Here is a 19662-nt window from a genome sequence, read left to right as displayed (position 1 = left end):
GACTCGTTTGTCAGTTTGTCAAATGCGCCAGTCAGACCGGAAGCTGCTATTTAGCACTCTTTCACACAAAACGAACAATAATAAAAATGACACTGTGCTGCTTTAAAGACTGTATGAATCATTTATTAGCGGCAAATTTTGAGATTACATATAACGCTTGATTTAATTGTCATATCGCTCGATCTTTCACCTTTCACCTATGACCCCGCTGAGACAGACAAACATGGCCGCCTCCGTGCCGTTCGTCGCCAGGGCTTTGTGCCGTTTATCGCCTTCAATTATACAGCCATTCCGTCAGTATCAGGTAGTACATTTATGTTTGCGGTTAGCATCCGATTAATCTAATCGTTAAGAGTTTGCACTGGGGGTTTAATATGTCCAAGTAAGATCAATACTGGAGTTACAGTATACGTTAGCCAGGAGTAACTTAAGTCACGTGAATTCTGCACTTCAATAACAGCAGAGGGCAACTATGATGGTATATAGCAGGTAGTAATGGTGAAGTGACTTTCTTCTTCTCTTAGTCCCTTCTACGTAGGCTACCGCAGAGGACGTGCCCGTCTCTGTCTCCATTCCTACACCCAACTCACTTTTTCTGCCAAGGAGCATCACCGCAGGATGAGGCTGCTGCCGAGACTGTGGAGACTGTGTCCCAGTACAAGGACAGGCCCTGGGATTACCTGGAAAGTGAAGGTACTCGAACGAATTTATAAATTTCTTTTGTTTGTATACACATTGACGATAGAAAACATTTAAATCGTATAAAACGGTTACTTGTTATGCAGGAGAGATGGAAGCTAAGAAAGGCTTGTGAAATACCTCCCTTATGTAAAGTAAAATGTATCTACAAATGTTAAGTAAAATTAAACAAAAAAAAACATAAAGTCACATCTTAAGCATCCAAACTTACTTTGATTTAACAAAGTATTCCATTCCCCTGACAGAGTACATTGAGAAGTATGGAACCAATCCGGTCTGGGCAGGTTACAGGAGGAACCACAAAGGAGCCATTCCCCCACAGAAGACACGCAAGACTTGCATTGTAAAATTTACATTACTTATTCCACCTTGTATACATTATTTGAGTTATATGCAAAAAAAAAAAAAACAACAACACCGCTTCTGTGTTTTTAGAGAGGAGGCAAGATATGTGGCAACCCCTGTCCTATTTGTCGGGATCCAAACGTTATTCTCCACCCTCAGGTCAGCATCTCATCACTGATGGTCTCATTACACACTGAACACAGAAATGCTCCTTGACTACAGTGTAATTCATCAATCATGAGTCTTTCTCCAACAGGGTTTTATCTTTCTTTTTACTTGAGGTTCTTAAAGAGTGTTTCTTTTATGCGCAAGTAAGCTTCTGTCACCAAGCAATTTCCCTTGAGGATCAAGTGTAAAATCTATTATTCATTTGTTTGCTAAAAAACTTGTCTGCAGAATATAAGCACATATTCCTGGATGCTGCATTTAAATACAGTTTTGAGATAGTTGAATATCTGCATTGTTATCCTACTTTATATTGGTACTCAATTACATTTATCTGCTCAAGTTCATATAAATATTTGGGGTTGTTGATTTATTTTTTTTTCTTTCAAAAATGATAAGTTAAAAGACATATGTAACAATATTTAACCACATATTAAAGACCAGTGCTATTCCTAATACTGTGAAATAGGAATTGATACACTCAGAACAATAGAAGCTAGATTTGTGTTATGCAATATATAACAACTAATAAGAAATAATTAAATTTATCTGTTGTGTGCAAATGTTACATTTGACAGTTTTTACAGCCCCAAACTCCCCATGAAGGTAATTTAATACTGGTTTCACCATCAGACTGGATGATAGCCGAGATGTTTTATTACAGAACATAGTCAGAGCTCAGGGGTTATCTCTTTGTGGATTTGTGACTTTTTGTTTGAAATAGTTAGACCTCATTTATCGTATGAAGCTATAACCACTTGCAACTGTACTTGCAACATGTGTCCAACTGTTGGACAACAAGTTAATCACTTTTCTCAAATTCTTGAAGTTGAACACTTGTAGAACATACAAAATGATGAATATTTGAAGCCATGGTTGCCAGCATAACTGTTGCTGTGGTTATTGAGTTATTACAAACCGCTGTGTTTGGGTTAGAGAGGAGCCCAGGTTCACCTCCCCCTGTGCCCATGACTGCAGTACCTCTCTGCTAAGAGGCGTAATTTTCCCTCAGGGATAAATGCAGTATAATTAATAGTATGACCTAACTGTAATTTTGTATTTATGTATTTATTGGTTCACCAGTATTGAGTAATCAAAAGTAGAACCTCGAGAAACAGTAAAATGCTGCTCAAACTTTAATGCAGTATACCGTATGTGACACTTGAAATTACCGTATTTTCCGCACTATAAGGCGCACTGGATTATAAGGCGCACCTTCAATGAATGGCCTATTTTAAAACTTTGTTCATATATAAGGCGCACCGCATTATAAGGCGCATAGAATAGACGCTACAGTAGAGGCTGGGGTTACGTTATGCATCCATTAGATGGAGTTGCGCTAAAGGGAATGTCAACAAAACAGTCAGATAGGCCAGTCAAACTTTATTAATAGATTACAAACCAGCGTTCTGACAACTCCGTTCACTCATCTCGCTTTGTTCCCTCGGAAACTCTGTTTAGTCTTCTTTACTTGGCTCAGGTCATCTTGTTGCTTCCTCCACTTCCGCACCATTGATTCGTTAATGTTAAATTCTCTCGCTGCTGCTCTATTCCCGTGTTCTACTGCGTGACTGATCGCCTTGAGTTTAAACTCTGCGTCGTAAGCGTGTCTCTTAATAGGAGCCATTTTGGGGTCTTTACATAAACACACAAATGGAAATGAAACGGCACGCCTCGCGCAGTCATATATCCCAGCATGCACCGCGCGCTTCTTCTTCTACGGGGGAAAATGAAGTCGGCGGCTGCTTACCGTAGTTGCGAGACCTGTTGTGGCTCAGTATTGGTCCATATATAAGGCGCGCTGTCAGCTTTTGAGAAAATTAGAGGTTTTTAGGTGCGCCTTATAGTGCGGAAAATACGGTACTCTTATATACTTACTTTTACTTGGCTGAGTTTTTTTTTTTAAACTAGTGTTGACTCCACACAAAGGGCATTTCAGCCAGACTGAACTGAACAAAAAACTTGAAAGGGGAATGGAGACGATATGAAAACATCTAATGATGCCTGATCTTGAAACTAATGCTGTCAATTAGCTGTCTGGAGGGTATGGTTGTGTATCCTATGTAGTTTCGTTATATGTTGCAATTGAATGAGACCTAACTATGCTCCTAACCCGTATGTATGTTTTCTTGCAGAATGTGAAGTTACTGCAGCAGTTCATTAGTCCCCACACTGGAGTGGTGTACGATCCAACTCGAACTGGTAAGTCCCCATGTAATCAAAGTTACCAAATGTATGCAAGTGTCGGCCTCTCAGCTCCCAGTGGGTCATGGTCTGATTTTTGTCTTCAGGTGTGTGTATGAAACAGCAGAAGATACTAACTGAAGCAATCATCACAGCACGAGACCACGGTAACGCAAAACAAGATTTATTGTTATCACCATTCTTTGAGGCCTTTTTCATCTAATATAAGTACTTTTGAAAGTCCAGCTCAAGTCAAATTATTTTTAATTTTGTGTTGGTATTTACTTCCAGCTCACCTAAATGACCCCTATATCAATACTGAGGCAGCCTACAATTACATCATTTACTAAGTATCCAAGTCGTTCACAGCTGATTGTGCAACTGAGACAAGAACAAAGCAAAGAACTTAAGAGACAGTGGCATATTTGGACTTGAGTGACTCGAATTAATTAGCAACACTAAACCCCTCGCGATATGCTCATTTTGTACAAAAAAATATTTTTACTCAATGAATACTTCTAAATGTGTGGTTCTAAAACATTTTTGGGGTTGCCTCCTTTCAGAAGCTAAAAACGTTAATGAGATGAAGAGGCTCACTTTTGAGAAAATTAATTTAAAATAAGATTCTTTCTTCTTTTAGGCCTACTTCCCTTTCAGGTTCCATATGTGGATTTTACAGGAGAAGACTTCTCCAATTCCCATGATGCTGTAGGCTCCACACATCCTCCCTCATTTTTAACCTCTGGTGAGACCTGGTATAAATGGTATGGGGAAATGACGCCTGACGAGAAGGAAGTGGCTAAAGTCAAGAAGACGTACAAGGCTTACTTAAAGTGATGGAGACGATAGAAACTGACCCACATGATCAAACTTTTGATGGGGAAATTATCTCAACTTGTGTTTGGTTTTCAATACAGAATGTGGAAGTTTTTTAGACCTTATGAATTTCCACTATATGTTCATGCTATACATAAAAAATGTACAATAAACAGATGGTGAAAATGTATTGATTTTATTGAGTTTTAGTCATTTTTCAAGACATTTCATCCTACTCCACAGTTGTAGAAAGTGATGCCATGATTAACACTCTGTTATCTTAAACCCCCAACAAATCCAACATTTTTATGGGTGTTACTGTAAGACCTGCCAACCAGTCCAAGCGGAGTGCAGCTAGCATGGGATGTCTGGCCCTGGAAGCAACTGTGTATTCATGGATTGACCTTGTTGATCATGGTCTCTCCCAAGGACTCAAGCACCTCTCTCTTGTAGTCGTCAAAGTCTCCATCAATCTGGTTGATAGTTCTATCCTCCACAACCCATAGGTGGCACTGAGTTTCTGTGATCAGCCGAGCGTCGTGACTCACAATGATAACAGCTGCACGAGAAGGGACAGGACGTTAGTACTATAATACAGACTTTATTATGGATTTTCTTGATCAAGTCGGAGCTGTTCAGGCATCCCTGGCTGCAGCGTCAGTATGTACAGTTTCTATACACTTCCACCACAGAGATGAGACTACAGACTACAACAGGTTGAAATCACTGGAAAAAAGTTAAAACCTAATGAACAGTTAAATGAAAAGTTTCTGACCTATGTCATATTTCACAATTTCCTATTTTTCCTTTCCTTACTTGCCTTGACCCAGTACTAAAATGTGGGTGAGTTTTCCATTTGGGATTCATGCTGCCTGGCCGATTACATTGTGTGGGTTGGCAGTATGGATGGAAGTAAAATATCTAAAATGTCCTGTCTCACTTTCAATTTGAGTAATCTTAATCTTGTATTAATATAGAAAGTGCTCTGTGGAGCATTTGTATATGGTCCCAAGTTCTGAGGTTTAAAACTGGACAAATATACATCGATCAACCATAACATTATGGAGAAGTGAATAACACTGATTATCTTGTGACAATCCAGTGTTCAGCAGGGAAACTTATTGGACCAGACCAGGCTCTCCCACCTCATATTTCATTCACTCATATATAACATTTAGTGTAATAACATTTACAGTCACTTGGTAAGTTAATATGGACACTGTTTAACCAGACTGAAATAATTCTGATCAAATATTTCACTGAGCGTATAATAAAATAGTTCAGTACAATTTGTGTGGTACCATTGCCAAAACATCAGAATAGAACTTTACAGACATGTGCAAAGTGGTTTTACATGCTGTGGAACAGTGAGTCTGCAACACTAAACTTACTCGGTTGAAAAACATGACGAAGATGGAGGAATGCTTTCAAAGGCCCTGCCTTTTCTTTTCAAACACTATCACCGAAACCCAAGTTGTTTAGCTGCTGCTGTCCCACCCAGAAAGTCGTCACATCGCCTGATGTTTACCCCCAATTCCAATCAAGACGTGATCAGGCCACCATGTCTTACTAACATGAGTAATTAGAATAATGCCTTACCTCCTTTGTACTCATTGATGGCCTCTGACAAAGCATCGATTGACTCAATGTCCAAATTGTTGGTGGGTTCATCCTATGGGAGAAAAGGCTAGACCAGTTAGCTTTTAATTCTTCCAGTTGACAAGTGAATTCTTAGTCTGAGTGGCCCTTACCAAGATCAACACATCAGGCTGACGACAGGCCAGCTCTGCAAACACTACTCTGGCTTTCTGACCGCCTGTTAGAGACAAAATCCACACAGTGTTTGGATGTCTCATTCAATATGACAGCATACAGAAAAATGTTCCTGTTCAGTAGTTCATGTTCATACCAGAGAGTTTGGAGATCTGAATGGTATGGGCATGGCTCTCAAGGCCAAAACGTCCCAGGCACTTCCTTCCATCCTGGTAGGGAAGGTTGAAGTTCCTCATCAGGTACTCTGTGGCCGTCTCCTCCATGTTCAACTGATCAGCATACTGCTGGTTGAAGAAGCCCACTTTCTGCAGCCACAAAAAACAGACAAGTTTCAATGTGTCTGCCCAGGTTCTCAATCATCCAGGTCATAATATATCCTAAAATAACAAATGTAACTGGGCACCCCCCATAGATGTTCCTAATAATAACCTAAACACCCCAGCAGTGATTTACAACTGAGGAAGCTACTTGGATGAGTGGTACTATGTCTCCAAGAATCCCAAGAAATCCTGCATTTGTTTAAGCTTAGCTTTTTAGATTTAAGTTCAACAGCTCTTCCTCTAAACTGAGCCATTGCAACATGATTTTATTTACCAAAATACTGTGACAATATTCAAGCTAAGGCAGTGTGTAGTAGAGGGCTGCATTGGGATTGGGTCCCGCGGGACCCAACTCAAATCTCGCGGGAGCAGGCAGTATAAACTTTGCAATAGGCGGGAGCGGGCGGCTAAAAAAAAACAAAAAACTGCAGGATCGGGACGTAGCCTAGCGACAGGATGTCAACAAATGATGCCGAAAGAAAGCTCAAAGAAGGTATTTACAGCACTAAGACAAAGCAAGGCAAGTCTGACATTTGGAGAAACTTCTCACATGGTCTGGGACAAAGATGGGAAGGAACTGGACTTTGTTAGTTGTAACGAATGTCCAAAAATACTAGTCTACAACGGACACAGATCCAGCACCTCTGGGTTGAGGCGACACACCTGTTCTGTTCTCCAGGAAAACAGAACAAACAACCCCATGAATCTCTTTATTAATAGTCTATAAAATTACGTGTTTTCTCCTGCGGGACGAGAGAAGACATACACATTGCGGGAGCAGGCGGGAGTGTAACACACACGTGGTCAGAAATTCAGCGGGAGCGAGATGAAGAAAACCGTCCCGTGCAAGGCTCTAGTGTGTAGTGGTCTCTGGTTACTAACAGTGTTAGAGTGCATTGTCATCTGTGCACAACGTTTAATTTAAATTTTTGTAATTTAATTACTTACCAAACGATGATTTTTCCTCATCTCACCTTTAGTCTAAAACAGAAACATGGTGTCAACTCAGTGCCGTATATATCTTAGTGTAATTTCAAACTACATTTGCAGATCTACACCCTTACAGGATTTATTTTCCCAGTAAGCAGCAGCAGCAGGGTACTCTTTCCAACACCATTGGGTCCCACTATACAAACTAGAGGTAGGGAAAAAAAAAAACGTCATGTGTCGTGTCACCACCACAAAAAGGTACACAGATATGGGAATAAAGTCCCTATAGCAGCTATTTGTTTGCTGGTTATGTGTCAGTGTTTTCACTGTCCTCCTAAATTATGATAGAGGCAGTGTACTTACTTCTGGATTCCATGTCAATGCCAAAGTCCACATTTTTGAAAAGGGGCTTCTGCGGATCATAGGCAAAGTCAACACCTGTGAGTGGTAGAAACAAAAGTCTAAATGGAGGACAATATGATACAAGTGAATCTATTGCACTCTGTTATAACCCCGTCCAGATAAACTGTTGCTCATTTTATGTATCTGTCGTAGACACTAGCACAAGGATTACTGCATGATGTAAGTTATTGGGTATTGGTTTCACATTTCTGTGATATTTCAGGCTGCAGCAGAAAGCTCTGGTGTGCTTAAGCTTCAGGAATGCTCAGGAAAATGTAGCTAACTACACTTCATGATCAGTAAAAGATTAACTACTGAAGAGCTATTTGATTCAGAAAACAGCAATGATACCACCATGCAACTGAGAAATATAAAGCGAAACATAGCGCTTGATAAATGAGAGTAGATGCTAGCTTTATGTCATCTCTCCACTATCGCGACAAAAACACATTTTGCGGAAAATAATAAATAAAGCAGAAAGCTCAAATTTCTGCTGCACTCCTCTGAATTGACATTATTGACCACATCATGTTCTGTCAGCTGTGGCTGACAGAACATGTGTGGCTTTTTACAGCTGTGGCTTAAGCTTTCTTGTACAGTTCTGATTAGAAGGGGCACAACTAAGGCCCTGTGGTGCGTTCTGCAGACATTCTTACTATGTAGTCCCAGTATGGGTGGTGAGAGAGGAGGAGGGTTGGGGAAGGTGAACTTGACGGTGTACTCTTTTGGCCTCTTCAGCAGCTCCGTGGCCTCCTGGCTCTCCTCCTCCTGACCTCCCTTCTTCTTCCCTTTCTGCTGCTTTCTGGTTAGGGCGTCTTTAGTCTGCTTCTCCTAAGAGGAAACATTGTAACCGGTGTCAGTAGCAAATACAACTTGGGACAGACTGAATGAATGAACACGTTCGTGTCAAGTGGGCCTCATAGCTTAACATGAGCTCAACATTTAAAAGTGGTTTCATAGAAGAGACTGTAGATTGGTTTATGCTACTCACACGTGAAGCAACATGATTTGACCCAGACCTTACCTGTTCTACTTTGTATAATTTTTAAAATACATTTAGGAGGGTCTTATTTTGCGTTACAGCAACCTTCAGATTTATGAAACTACACCTTGGAGTGGATGCCCATACTCACAGCCTGTTTGGTGGACTTGCCGCCAGCCTTCAAATCTTTGAGCTTCTTCTCTTGTTTGTCGTATTGTTTCTGCAGTTCCTTCTGCTTCTGCACGTACATCTTCTTAAAAGTCACTTAAAGAAAAGTATAATGGTAAAATAAAACAGGACTTTAGACCAACTTTTCCAAACTATTTTAGGAGTGATGCTAAATAGACACTTACAGTAGTTCCCTCTGTAATAGTAGAGTTTCTGGTTGTCTAAGTGGATGATATCAGTACACACATCATCAAGGAAACTCTGGTCATGGGAAACTATCAGCAGAGTCTTCTTCCAGCCTTGAAGGTAGCTGTAAATAGAAAAGAGAACAATCACTGCACATGTCATATCGTGTCTGAAAGCAAAGCTGTCTGAATACTCACTGTAAGCATGCAACTAGTCTCATAGATGTGTATATGTGTCACTCTGACTGTAGAGCGCTGAGTGGTAGAAAAGCCCTATATAAAAACGTCATTTACATATAGGTAACCCTGTCTGGCTTTGGTGAGGTGTTGTTGCACAGCACGGAAATAAATTTAATGATAACAATGTCTGAATACAATCAAACTATCTGGCCACAAACAGTGAGAGAGAGAGAGAGAAATGCAAGGAACTGGACTTAATAGTTTAAAACTGTGTGTCAGCTGTCTCTAAAACTGGTACGACATTTGATCAACTATGCTTAGCCTAGTTAACTTTCTGCATCCACAGGTCAATATTAACTGGCTAAAATGTGTGTTCCTGCTCTTAATCACAATCATCTACCATTATCAACTAATTCATGATACGACGAGAGAAAGACATTAGATTAGAAAGTTGATACACACTTGTTAAGCCAGATGACAGCGTTCAGGTCAAGGTGATTGGTTGGTTCATCCAACATCAGAAGAGTGGGTTCCATGAACAGGGCTCTGTAAGTACAGAGGTAAAGTAAGACTGAGTATAAAAAAAGAAGCTCTGACACGTTAATGCTGGACCTGTTCCACCAAGGAAGTTTGTGTACCTGGCCAGAGAAACTCTCATTCTCCATCCTCCAGAGAACCTCTTGGTTGGTCTGTTCTGCATCTCAGGGGTAAATGACAGACCAGCAAGGATCCTTCTGGCCTTGGCCTCAGCTGCTGCAGCTCCAATAGCCCTTAGTTCTTCATAGACCTGTCAAGATGGAAAAATACAGGGGTATGTCAACAAACAGAAGTTGTTGGGACGATCTGATCAGACAGTACACAAATGATCATTACTGCACAGCGACAATGTACGCAACTAAGAGAAGTACAATAGGTTGAGAGTGAACTAAGAATGAAATATTACTAATGCTATGTATTTTTCACAGATTCCCATTTACACATTCAGCCGAAACAGAACACCACTTACATGGAGTGATGTGTGTCTCTCTGATAGATCTCTAACCCTAAGTTTAATATTCAATACTTTGTTATCCCTGGTGTGGTAGAAAAAAAATATCGGGCTCTTTAGTTGTGGTGTATCATCCCTCTGCTATGGTGGGACGTTAGTGTCCAGTGAGTTTATCAGAGCCAGTTTCCAGCAGCTGCCTAACGTGGGATACCAAGCTGGTGACAGAACCACAGCGAGTCGTAAATTAGAAAGTAAGTTGTAAGAGGGCTACAGGGATATTCTGGTGCACTAACAGAAAATCAATCTAGTTAAGGTTGGCTCTGGAGGATAGGAATTTTAACTTTCAATTTTTGAGTTTTTTGCATACTCTTCACTAACACTAACTGTACTATACAGAGTTTTGTTGTGTAGCTTTGTTTTGTGTATAACTAAAGCGTACAGCTAACTTTGAATTCTAAATGAGCATCAACAAAGATATGACCACACTGCAAAGGGTAGAAAATTTAAACATATATTAAAGGTTATCTAACTGCTTGTATTGTAAAGTCCCCTGGCAGTAGTACACAGACTCACTTTGTCCAGCCTCTCAGCCACACTATCCTCTCCCTTCTCTAGAAGAGCCTGCAGCTGTTTCTCCTCCTCCAGAAGCTTCAGGCGACGGGTGTCCGCCTTCAGCACCGCCTGTACCGCTGGCGTGTCATCGGCTACCACCTCTAACAGAAACATGGGCAAATAGCAGAGTCAGCTATGAAGACATGAACACAGACAGGGAAATGATGGAAGGCAAACTTTAATAGGACACCTACCCTGTTCACACAGCAGCACATCAATGTTGGGGGGAATACTTAGAGCTCGGTTGGCTATGTGTTTCAGTAATGTGGTCTTTCCTTTGCTGATGAATGAGATGTGACACAAGAGAACGTTGAATCAGTTGCTGGATATGAACAAGACACAGGCTTATTATTTACATAATCTACATAATGCTATTCAAAGTGTGCCATCACAAGGCAGTGGCAAGTACTGAGTTTAAGTTATCCTTAAATCACTTATTTATGGATTGATGAAGATTTTGGAGGAAAGTGTTTTTTTTAGGACATCATGATTTCACCCAATCTCTGAGAATGTCAGCAACACTTCAAAAAAAAAAAAAAAAATGGCACAGGTGAAACAACACACTGGAAAGGTTTTGCAAAGCTAAAAACTCATAGCGGAATGTCTCACAGCTACAGTGATTAGATTCAGGTTTCGTTACATGATGGGCATGATGTTTTACATTATGTGTTGAAAAGGATTAAAAGGAGGCTGAGAGTTTCAGCAAAGCACAAGGCCAAAAGAACAATAGCGACTGGTCCTCAAGCAGACCAGCATTAAAAACAGACATGATGGACTAACCAATCAAAGTATGAAATTCCTACTTCAACATGTAGCATGGACTGAACTGCTAACCCTCTGGTTAGTGGATAACTGGCTCTGCCTACTGAGCCACAGATGCCCCAGACACAAAAGTCAAAGAACACAAACACTGACAATAATCAGTGCCTAATTCATTTGGTTCATCATCATCATACATAAAGAGATACTAATCCCAACCCTGCTGTGACAGTTTTGTGACATATGATTTAATGATTATTTGTGTACTGTTGTTATGTGTAGAATTCTCAGCCCCTGTGTTAACGACTAGAAATGACAAAAGAAATATATTTACCCATTTGGTCCAACCAAACCATATCTTCTTCCTGCCACGATCAGAAGGTCAGCGTTGACAAAAAGCTCTTTGCCATGAGCAGATATGCTGAACCTCTCCAGCTATAGAACACACAAAATAGACCTTCATTAACACAGAAGACAGACTGCTCCTGCAATACATGCAGCATTTTCCAGGTTTCTTTTACTTTTTTAACGGGGGCTGAGAGAACTCAAGGTACTAGAACTTAAAAAAACATGTGTAAATAGTCAAAACACAAAGAAATTCAGAAAAAACTTCATCCTGTTCACAACAGCTGCACTGTATGGTACATACTGTCTTATTTTTTTAAGAAAAGAAAAGAAAGCATTGATTAAGAAATAATAATACCTCGTGCAGTGGTTAAAGTCTGTTTAAAGCGAATATGTTGCAAAACCACATACTAAAATAGTTCAAGATGCACAAGAGCATGACCCTTACAATAACACTGCAAGGTTGTAAAAACTACAGTGCATTAGCATCAGTGATTCTTCAACTCAACCGCAAGTTACTACACTTACTACAGCCTAAACTTAGCTTGGTAGCTACACCTTCACTGAGCTGATGCATCTTTAAATGCCTATTTTTTATTCTCTCTTTTTTTAAACCAAGGACAATCGAGAGCCGCACGTAGTCTGTTGTTGTTGGTGAATGGGGCCAAACGCCTCTCTGTCTGACCTACATCCCCTTGTGTAGAGATTTGTAAACAAAGGGCAACCTCCTAGCATGATTTTACATTGTGATGCATCATTTTAATGTATTGGTGCAATTTTAGTGCAGGTTAAATTGTTATTAGCCTCGTTCCCTGAGCAGAATCCACATCCATAAGAGAAAAACATGAGTAATCTTTAATGTGCATCAATATAGCTATGACAAGGAGTAACTGTAAAGCAGGATTTCTCCATTGTTTCTCAGTAGAGGACCACATACTTTTATTCAACATTTTTTTTTTAATCATCCAGATCTGGCTGTGTAGTAAATACATGTGGCATGACAAACTGTGACACATTTATTAGTGCTTTACAAAAATGTTTTCAGGCATTTATTAATAAATAACATTTTATAATAATTGGTACCTTGATATCAGAGGCGTTCTCCAGCATGGCCTGTCTCGATGACATCTCAGCCTGGGAAATTGAGAAGTCTCCCTCCAAGGCGTTCTGGGCACGAACACTGGCTACCTGACGCTCATACTCCATCTGCAAGGACACACCAAGCCAGACATGAGAATCCAACAATACAACACCGATCACATCATATCTACAACATTATGTCAAATGGACCCAAACTGTGATGTCAAGGTCCATGTAGACTATATTGCCAAAAGTATTCGCTCATGTGCCTTTACACGCATATTCAATTCAGTTCAATTCAATTTTATTTATATAGCGCCAATAACAATACAAACTGTCTCAAGATGCTTGACAAAAACCGACCTGAGACCTCCAGAGTAAGTCTGAAGGTGGTGGTGGCAGGAAAAAGTCCCTCTGAACAGGAACAGGCATATATGACATCCCTTTCTTAATCCATAGGGTTTAATATGGTGTATGATTAATATGATGTCAGCCCATCCTTTGGTTTAGACGTGTGCTGATGAGAATTTTGGACCATTCTTCCAGAAGCACCTTTGTGAGGTCAGACACTGATGCTGTATGAGAAGGCCTGCTTTGCAGTCTTCATCTAAGTCATCCCAGAGGTGTTCTGTTGGTTGAGGTCAGGACTCTGTGCAGGCCATTCAAGTTCTTCCACACCAAAGTCACTGATCCATGTCTTTATGGACCTTGCTTTGTGCACTGGTGCAGTCATGTTGAAACAGGAAGGAGCCAACTCAAAACTGTTCCCACTAAGTTGGGAGCATGGAACTGTCCGAAATCTCTTGGTATAGTGAAGCATTCAGAGTTCCTTTCACTGGAACTAAGGAGCCAAGGCCAGCTCCTCAAAAACAACCCTACACCATAATACTGCTTAACCAAACTTCACACTTGGCACAATGCAGTCAGACAAGTATCATTCTCCTGGCAACCACCAAACCCAGATTGGTCCATTTGTCACTCCAGACAACATCTCCAATGCTCTGTTCTTGAGATAATCTGAAGGCCACATAAGGCTTGGAGGTCTGTAGCGATTGACTGCAGAGTCTCAGCATCCGCTGACCCCACTCTGTCAGTTTACGTGGCATGATACTTTGTGGCTCAGTTGCAGTCGGTCCCAATTGCTTCCACTTTGTTATAATATCACTGACAAATGACTGTGGAATATTTAGGAGCAAGAAAATTTCACAACTGGACTTGTGCACAGGTGGCATCCTACCACACTGGAATTCACCGGCTTTAAATAGACTGTCCTGAGCAGCTCTACCACAATGTCTGGTGCTTATGGATCTTTAATATTGTATTATATAACTGTATTACAGTGGTAAATCCCAACTTGCTCAAGTGCCTCATCACAGCAGAATGAGTATCATGTCTCAACTATCGCAAGAAGATTGTTCGAGATATCACGAGCAACTATCATAGCTCATAATAACAATGAGCCATTTGTTTGTTGATTTCCGTGATCATATGTTGTCAGTTACCATTTTTTTCTTCTTCTTCTTCTCCTTCTTGCTCAGATTAGCGTAGGGGTCGTCCTCCTGCTGCTTGGCTTGTTGTGCGATGACATCCTCAGCACTCTGGGGGATACAGCCAGAGAAAGAGACAAGTTGAGACACTAACCAAAAGAAGACAACAAGAGACTGTGGAGGATGGACATACCATCATCGTGTCTCCTGCGTCACTGTCACCCTCCTCTTCTTCTTCTTCATCTTCATCTCTACTGCGTGATCGCTCAGCAGGTTTTCCTTTCTACAAAAAGTTAAATCACAACATGTTTGGTTAAAGTTATGAAATGAATGAGACAGAAATAACAAGAGCAAGATCTGGCAGCACCAGAGCTATCCCTTGCCTTGGGTTGCTCTTTCTTCCCCTTCTTTGGCTTCTCATCGTCATCATTTTCTGGAGACTGAAAACACACCTTTTTTTAATTATCTAACAAATGTGCATGTCTGTCTTGCATCTTAAAAATAGTGTCACCATTAAAGAAAGGCATTTTCATTGAGTGTCTTGTGGCTGTGGCACACAATGAGTAAATACGGAGAAAGGAGTTGGGATTAGTCAACTGTTTCAGTAACCAAAGCTAAAAGTTTGAACCTACCCCAGTGCAAGAGCAAAATGTATGATTTCGCACTGATCTGAGTGACAGAGAGGCACAGCAACAACTGAAAAACCGAAGCCTGTGTTATCAAGGCTCAGTTGTAGTAAACAAATAATACTCCTATAATATCAACACTAGCAGAAAGCTAGCGGAGACTCATGTGTCTGCGGATATGGGAAGCAGGAAAACCACATCGTGTACACAGCTTATAGACACGGTGGAAGATTTAGAAACAAAAGCAGGTCCTAGCATGTTCGATCCAGGTCATGGTCCATCTAAATATTTTCTGTGTGTTTATGATATTTCCACCTGATTATTTAGCACAAGAGGTGATATACATGATACTGTATCATGCCAACACACTGACATTAAGCAGTACTCCATCCTTCATATGTTACGATATAGTGGAACTTGTTAGCCCTAGATTTATAATGTAGTATTACAAGCAATACCGTAATTGTATTTAAACTAACATAAACCTGGCTGGAAATGTGTACAGTATGTGTCCTGTAAAATTTGTGCATTTTTGCATATTTGAGCATATTTGATTTTGGAATTTGGATCTATAACAGTACCTACCGCGGACTTGACTTCAGGTTTCTTGGTCTTCTTTGTAAGTTTCTCTTCACCAACATCCATCTCTTCATCACCCTCCTCATCAGTCTGTGCCTGATTATTTCATAAACATAAATCACTGTAAGTGAAGTTGTAAAGACTGAGATGGGGTTTAAAACTCTACTTTGACACCACTGTGTCCCAGAGACAGTTTGTCCATGGACTATTGAGTGGATGACATAGAGGAAAATGCCAGAAATAGATGGCATAGGAAGAAAAATAGCTTTTCGGGTACCCACCTTCACCTTCTTGGGCTTAGCTTTATCTTTTTTCTTGCCTCTCTCAACTTCCTGTATTAAAGACGCACAGACACAGATATACCCAGAACTTCAAGTGAATGGTCATATATAAATGTAATAAAGAAAATAAGCCTTAAATCTCATGTACTTCTGAATAATTTATCAAACTGCACACTACTGTGTTAAAGTTTTACATGCAAGTGACTGGCATTTAATTCAATATTCATACATAAACTGAAATACTACAAAAAGATGTTCACTTGTTGAACCAGCAAGCTGAGTCAGTGATGTGCTCTTTTAGGTATTTTTACACTCCCCTTCTACTACACCAGAGGTCAGTACGATTTTTTTTTTTTTTTTTTTTTTTAGCAAAATTTAATTTAAAGCCATCACAGCTCAAACTAATCAAGTATCCGTGGGATGATCCACAGAGGCCCCTCCCCTCAACCAAAAAGACCCCAAACCCCCACTAACAACATTCTGTTTCCAGACACCATAGGATGCCCTCAGAAGGTCCGTGTCCATTCTCTGATGAGTCACAACTGTTTTGGAGGGACAATGGAGAGCTACACAATATGAGGCAGGTGGTCATAATGTTATGCCTGATTGGTGTACACAGTAAGGAAGCTTAATAGAGAACTGCTCGTTCAGCATGCTATTGTTCTGACACGTCATTTACCAGAGTGGGGTGGCAGACACAGATGAGTAACAGTTCTAGGGGCCCCAAAGCCAGAGTCTCTAGGAATTACAACAGCGGCAAAAGCCATAGGAAACACTCAAATGTTCAGTGAAAACACTTTCAATTTGAGAACTGCTACACTGCAGAGAAGTGTGTCATCGTAATTTGGTATTGGGGCCATGGTGAAAAGAATGCAGGGGAAAAAAATCTATTTTTATACATTTTTTTTTACATTTAAGTATTGTAGAGAGACCATAACTGATTTTTGGATTATTTGTGCATTCTGGTTCAGTATTACCACATCAACTATAAGAGAAACCATGCAGATACTACTAAATGACGTAGGAAAGGCTGATGTGTGACTAACTGTGAAGGTTAGCAGTCATGAAGTTGTGTCCATATTCAAAAGTATTTGATGTTTCTGTAGTGGATCTGAAGTAGAGAGAATTTGTAAGCTCGTCCTGCTGACTGGCTTAGTTTTTTCACTTCAAGTCTTCACTTTTTTTACAGTTTCGGTCTGAATAAAAAGAGAAATGTGTGTTTTGAGAAATTTCTAAGCAGCTTAGACAGGACACTGGACTTAGGTCTGATGTGACCATGTTGTTTTATGTAGTGTTTGTATGTCACAGCTATCAAGATTTCTAACAATCTATTTTTTGTCTTTGCCACATGATTTCAAATGCATATGTGTGCGCAAAACAAGCATAACTCATTCACTCCAATGTTGATGAGAGCATTAGCATTCGCATGCTATAGCATCCTTGTTGTCATGCCCACTGCACCTTTTTAGCAGGTTTTTCTTCTTCATCCAAATCCTCGTCCTCATCCTCACCACTCTGGCTTTGGCTGAGAGCAGCAAAGATGTTCCCACCCTGAAGGACACCACAGATGCTTTAGACTAACGGTATGTGCAAATTCAGGAGGGGAAACTTCAAGAACAGAGTGACTGTGTCGGCTAATTACGAACCTTTTTCTTGTTTCCTTTACTGGGGACAACGACTGTGGAAACAAAGGTAAACACAGTGAGTAATGGTTGTACACATTTGAGAATAAGCTAGATAGACAGATAGATACTTTAGTTATTTATCTCAGTGCAGCCACTGGTTTATAAACTCATACCTTCCTCATCAGCCTCATTATCCTCATCACTTGCTTGCACTGAGAGCTTTTTCAGTGACAGCATGACATCCTCATCATCATCCCCATCTGCATTCCCGCCTTTCCCTTTCCGTCTGTCTTTTTTCTTTTTCGGAGGCTGTAAAGAGCGATTTCAAATTCATATGTCGAGCCAAAACTTACAGACAAAAATGCAGTCCATTCATTAAGTCTCCTCATTGGCTGGTAACTATGCTCCATGAGAAAGTCAGCTTTCTGTGATTTGTTGTCCCTGCTTGGCTGATGTGTAAACTGTATACACTGTTATTTTTGAAGATCTGATTCGACAGTGATTCTTACCTGCTTTCCTTGCGTCTCCTTCACAGCTACGTCGTCAGCCTTTTCAGGTTTGCCATCTGTAGCGAGTTCCTCAAAGAACTGCGGAAAAACATAGAGTAAAACAGATCCAGTGATAGGCACGGTGCAACAAATGTGACCCGTCATCTATCCATGTATTTTAAAATCAGGCAAATATGTACTCACGCTTTTTTTCCCCTTTTTATCTTTCTTCCCCTTTTTCACTGTTTTTTCTGCTGAAAGACATAAAAAAAACATATTTTTAAATTTTGGACTGTGCCTCAGTAATCTTGGAAAACTGTGCCTTGCTGTCACTCATCTTTATGACATTGGCACAACTGTGAAGTCACTGTAATGATGCTGTTGGCCATTCGATTTAAGACTTTTTACATCACACTTTTGTAGCTGAATTTACTAATGCGGTGTATCGTCTCATTACACCAAACCAACGTTAAATCCGACACATGCTTATAAAAGGGATCTTGATTGCCGTTACAACTCACCATTTTGGAGGAAAAATAAACTCTTTAGCAACTTGACATTTATTAAAATAAGATAACAAAGTACTGATTCGTAACGTTTTGGCAAATTCAATTTTTATTATTAAAGCGTTTAAGCTAAACAGCATTTTCATGTGAGTTGAGCTAACAACAACAACGTTTTTTAAAACTAGCTTCGTCAGGAAATGATTAAGACTCATGAAATGTGGTCCGTTACGAAATATACGCAGTTACCAATTGGATATTGGGAGGGTTTCGTAGAAGTGAGTTCTTATCTTACTGCTCGTTAGTTAGCTTTAATGCTACCTAGCCTACAGGCTAGCTTCTCACACCACAGAAAACCTTATCTCACCGGCAGCTGGGGCGACCTCATCATCCACCCACTCTGCTTCTTCCTTCACTTTCTTGGGCATTTTGTCACTTTTAACAGAATAGCTAAAAAGGTATCTTTTATCTTGCGCCCAGAAAGCTTAAATGGCCACACACATGTCATGCAGGAGTGACGTTGTGATGCGAATACCGGGTCATTGCCAACAAAGTTTCATTCTTCTTTCTTTGGTCTCATACCAACACGTTTAGGTGCATACCGCCACCTACTGCACCGGAATATGCAACATCAAGGCCACTGGAATACATATTGATGGTTACAGTCTGTCTATACTGCCTGTGTAAATTGTATTTATTGTCACATATATTTTATTGTGATACTTTTAATAATAGAAGTATTCAACAAAGCTTTTAATAATAGATAGCAAATGTGTGTCATTATTGCATTCAAATGAAAATTGGGGCCTGTGTGCCTGATACATTTCACAATGTTTTCTGTAACCAGGAGGTTTAGAAATGTTTGGCATTGTAAAAACACACTTTCATAGCCTAGATATGCGGATGAAATCAGGCAAAATCATTCCAGATGAACAAGCCAGGATTAGTTCATTGTGAATTTTGTGAATACTACAAAATGTGTCTAGGTTTGGCCGAGACCCCACATACTGCATTAAGTCTGGGAAATCAGAGACCACAAATTATTGGCTGAACTTATATTCTTCAGTGAGTGGTAAACAGGTGAGAGAGGGCCCCTCTGCAGCAGTCTCTAGTGGCCTCTGCAAATATTTTCTGAGTGCA

The 19662-nt window shown here is 40.2% G+C and overlaps 2 protein-coding genes across 6 annotated transcripts; one reads left to right on the top strand and one right to left on the bottom strand.

Moving 5' to 3' along the window:
* Nucleotides 1-132: 132 nt before the first annotated feature.
* mrps18b (mitochondrial ribosomal protein S18B) lies at nucleotides 133-4399 on the top strand. The gene is made up of 7 exons (XM_047604940.1): nucleotides 133-304; nucleotides 525-693; nucleotides 945-1042; nucleotides 1135-1203; nucleotides 3345-3411; nucleotides 3501-3560; nucleotides 4034-4399. The coding sequence occupies exons 1-7, from the start codon at nucleotides 200-202 to the stop codon at nucleotides 4228-4230; spliced, it is 765 nt and encodes a 254-aa protein (XP_047460896.1). The 5' UTR covers nucleotides 133-199; the 3' UTR covers nucleotides 4231-4399.
* Nucleotides 4390-19080, bottom strand: abcf1 (ATP-binding cassette, sub-family F (GCN20), member 1). 5 transcript variants are annotated; one of them, XM_047604935.1, is made up of 27 exons: nucleotides 18890-19079; nucleotides 18224-18273; nucleotides 18041-18118; nucleotides 17705-17840; nucleotides 17553-17584; nucleotides 17368-17457; nucleotides 15907-15957; nucleotides 15632-15721; nucleotides 14804-14860; nucleotides 14614-14703; nucleotides 14436-14531; nucleotides 12937-13059; nucleotides 11843-11943; nucleotides 10944-11029; nucleotides 10711-10850; nucleotides 9788-9936; nucleotides 9612-9695; nucleotides 8970-9094; nucleotides 8768-8880; nucleotides 8291-8465; nucleotides 7596-7670; nucleotides 7367-7437; nucleotides 7251-7283; nucleotides 6119-6287; nucleotides 5961-6025; nucleotides 5809-5881; nucleotides 4390-4768 (listed from the first exon to the last, which is right to left on the bottom strand). In XM_047604935.1, the coding sequence occupies exons 1-27, from the start codon at nucleotides 18948-18950 to the stop codon at nucleotides 4602-4604; spliced, it is 2580 nt and encodes an 859-aa protein (XP_047460891.1). In that variant the 5' UTR covers nucleotides 18951-19079; the 3' UTR covers nucleotides 4390-4601. The 5 variants fall into 5 exon arrangements, with proteins under 5 accessions (XP_047460891.1, XP_047460892.1, XP_047460894.1 ...); XM_047604936.1 differs by having other exon boundaries at nucleotides 18224-18270; XM_047604938.1 differs by lacking the exon at nucleotides 14804-14860.
* Between the last annotated feature and the right edge of the window lie 582 nt (nucleotides 19081-19662).

This window comes from Mugil cephalus, chromosome 14 (genome assembly GCF_022458985.1).
Source record: "Mugil cephalus isolate CIBA_MC_2020 chromosome 14, CIBA_Mcephalus_1.1, whole genome shotgun sequence".
Taxonomy (NCBI): domain Eukaryota; kingdom Metazoa; phylum Chordata; class Actinopteri; order Mugiliformes; family Mugilidae; genus Mugil; species Mugil cephalus.
Note: the sequence above shows the minus strand (reverse complement) of the source record. Positions and strands in the feature narration are given on the sequence as shown.